The following is a 3,716-nucleotide window of genomic DNA, read 5'->3' as shown; positions in this document are numbered from 1 at the left end:
ACAATCTTAGGAAAAATAAATCTAAATTATTGTGTTTTTTTTTAAATTTTTATTGCTATGATTTGAAGACATTTACATTTCTTTGGACTATAGCATTAATGTATTACTAATTTTTAAAATACAGTTTTATATTACCAAGGGTTTGACTTACCAAAATATTGCTGGTGGTTTGTAGAATAGAATGAGGGTTAGACATTAGTATCTAGCCTTGAGTTATCTCTGATTTAATGTTTCAGAGTTATTAGATGATCTTTTGAGGATAGAATTTCATTTTCAAACTGACCCCCCCCCAAAAAAAAGGCAAATAGACCAAAATCATTGAAAATATGCAACTATTTTATCATTTTATTATAATAAACATGAACATAAAATAAATATCTGGCAAACAATATGTCTCTTTACTGAAATTATGTATTGTATATGAAATACATTTTTATTATAAAATAAACACAATATTTGAAAAGTTAAAATTGAACAGATAACATTAATGATTAATAAGATATTGGAGGAGCATCCCATAGGAACGGTCTTGCCCCACAAATTCTGTTTTGCCCCATAGACTTTTGTCTACCCATCTCTCCCCTACAATATTGGCATGTCCAATACATAAGAAGTAAAGAATTGAGAAACAAATGCATACAATTCGAGTAAAACATAATGCTTTATCTATAGCTATTTATTTGAGAATAAAAAAGGAGGTACTTATTTTGGCCTGACTAATTGCCTGAATCATGACCTTGAGTCCTCAATCTACTTAGCGTGTATAGACCTGTGCAATGACTAAAGAATAAAACAAGGAACAGAAACCATTCCCTTCAACACCTAGATCTTAATTCATTAATTGGGGTTGTATTTACTTTTGATGGGAATTGAGTGTTCACAGTCTTCTATTGTTGTATCATATCAAGACAGATAATTCTGTTTGCTTGTAGGTACACATCATAGGTTTTGAAAGCATATTATTTTTTCATTTATAAATTGTTTTCCTTTGTATATATAATTCTCAGCAAGTTTACCTATATACATTAGAAGCTTTAAAATCATCTTCTTAAATATCTTAGCAGAAAATCAAAGCTCACTTTCCCTAAAACTATTTAATTGCTAATAGTTTCCTAAAGGATTAACAAATCTTTTCATTGAACTAGCGTTTCTATATTTTGATAAATTCAATTAAAAGCATTATTTGATGTCTATTGTTTTTAGCTAATTGTTTAAAAAAGAAAGAAGCCATCGTTTTAGCTGTTTACTAATATTTCATGTTAGTAAAAGAAATATTTTAAATAAAAGATAATAGGTTATGCTTTAGAGTATGTTTTATTGCTATCGCATATCAATAGCAATAGAATTTGGACCTTTTAACACATAATATATGATAGTGAAGAAAGAGGAACCTGTCAGTAGATTACACAAATTGGACTGAAGATTGAGGCCAGAATAGTAAATGCATTTAATACACATGAGGTTAGAAGGTCCAAAGTAAGTCATTTCTCTTCCCGCCACAGGTGACTACATCTATATGCCCTTTAAACTTCTCATCTCAATTTAAGAGCAGTCATAAAGCAAGTTCTCCTGCCTGGCGTACTTACAGTTTCTGGCAAGCGTCTATAAAACACAAGTATCCTAATCGCAGTTGGACCTGAAAGAAGGTGTTAGACGTAACTGGTGGAAGTCCTACTGAGCACCGTCACGGCCGGTCGTGGATTACGTGCATGTGGCACATGACGGCCAGGGGCTAAATATCTGTGCCCTGGCCTCTTTCGGTTGCAACAGCAGAACCCACAGAGCAGAGCCCCTCCGACGGTGAGGACCGCGGTAGTGGCCCAGCCGACGAAGAGTGAAGCTCCCAGCTCTCGTTTCTGACCTACATGGACCGCTGGGTTGTAGAAATCCCTGATGATGGTATTGGCCATCCAGCACACTGGAATCAGGACGAAGATACCGGTCAGGATAAAGAGGACTCCGGAAATTCCCACGAGGTATGCTTTTGCCCTCCGGTTAGAGCCTGTGCACCGAATCTTCTTCATGCCACAGATGCCGACAAGCAGAGCAATCACAGATAGGGCCACAGCCACACACATGAGGGCCCGGGACGCCTCTAGGGCAGGAGGGAGGGCCAGCAAAGAATCATAGGCCTTGCACTGCAACTTATCCTTGGCTTGTCGGACACAGTTCATCCAGAGGCCTTCCCAGACCCTTTCGAAGACAATAATGTTGCTGCCAATAAAAGCCGATACTCTCCACTGAGGCAGAAGAGTTGTGGTAAAGGTCCCGACCATGCCGAAGAACCCAAGAACCAGTCCAGCGATTTGCAGTGGATAAAATGCCATCGCCTTTGCTCTGAAGACTGATCCAGTCTGCAACGGGAGCTGCTTACCATTCAGAGCAGAGAGGCCCCTATGAGTCTACAGCAGTCTCTGGTGATGTTCTATCGCTGTTACTGGGCATAACATTTTAGTCCAAATCCAGAGCAGTGACTGAACTTAACTGGCAGTATCTGTTGTAAATGCATGCTGCCTGTCTACATACATACATTTCTGTATGGATTATTTAGTAGTCATACGGAACTGTTTCCCAGCCAATAAGGAGTAGCCAGAGGTGTGTCCAGAAATACTGCATTCAGTGTTCATTTTTCTCATGTTATTGTTGTCTAAGCAATGTTGTAATTAAGTATCAAAGCTACCATTGTGGACTACTAATTACAGAGCTGAAAACTTCCTGTTTAAAAGCCACTCTGATGTTGAAGTATAAATATATGCATTAAGCCACAACTGAAGACAATACCAGAACCTCGCCACTTCTTTGGAGAGCATTTGAAAAACACTTTGGATTTTAGATAATCTATTATTTTCTGCCAATCTAAGACAACTTTCTTTAACATGGTTAAAAAATTCTAGTATTAAAAAAGACTTCTGGAGTCAAATAAATGTTCAGGTATTATTTTCTACATTTCTGCTAAAATCATCAGTATTCTTAAAAAAGAGGCATGCTAAGCAAAACCTTCAGATTTCATGCTTTTTTATTTCTAAGATCCAGAAAGCAAGGAGAAACACTTATTATTGAACTTACTGGTAATTATTATATGTTGAGTAATTCCTTTCTCTCTAATGAAATCATGTTTAGTTTAAAAGTACTCATTAGCTATTTCTTCAACAGCAGCTTGGAATACATCACATTTATCAAAGCAAAAAATATATATTCCATTTTTATGGCACTGTGTGAAAGTGGCCCTTTGGATTAGCTGCGCAATTACTTAAATCCAGCTTTTTAGAGTTGGAAGACAGTTTCAAAGTCATCAGGCTTAAGTTTCCCATTTACTAGATGTGGAGTGTGAGGTTTCCGGAGCACTTGGCTAGAATAGTTTTGCAGTGACTGATCCAAGCTTCCCAGATCCCGTGGAGAAGGGAATGGCAACCCACTGAAGTATTCTTGCCTGGGTAATTCCATGGACAGAGGAACCTAGTGGGCTACAGTCCATGGGGTTGCAAAGAGTCGGACATGGTCTTGCAACTAAACAAAAACAACAGCAACAACAGTGGATCCAGGAATAGATATTATCTCTGATTTATGACGTATACCTCCTATTTCTAGTATGACTCAAACAGAGGAGAATAGAGGTGCTTTTTAAGAACCTTCATGTGAATGGGACTAAACCTGACTTTCATGCCATCCCCTTGATAGTTTTTCAAATTTTCAAAGCAAGTAAAATTCAGTTGATG

The 3,716-nt window shown here is 37.4% G+C and overlaps 1 protein-coding gene across 1 annotated transcript; it reads right to left on the bottom strand.

Moving 5' to 3' along the window:
- Window positions 1,017-2,527, bottom strand: CLDN17 (claudin 17). Its single transcript, XM_005674709.3, has one exon. The coding sequence runs from the start codon at window positions 2,325-2,327 to the stop codon at window positions 1,650-1,652; it is 678 nt and encodes a 225-aa protein (XP_005674766.2). The 5' UTR covers window positions 2,328-2,527; the 3' UTR covers window positions 1,017-1,649.

This window comes from Capra hircus, chromosome 1 (genome assembly GCF_001704415.2).
Source record: "Capra hircus breed San Clemente chromosome 1, ASM170441v1, whole genome shotgun sequence".
In the NCBI taxonomy this organism is placed as follows: Eukaryota; Metazoa; Chordata; class Mammalia; order Artiodactyla; family Bovidae; genus Capra; species Capra hircus.
The sequence above is the reverse complement of the archived record's forward strand: the minus strand, read 5'-3'. Positions and strand labels throughout refer to the sequence as shown.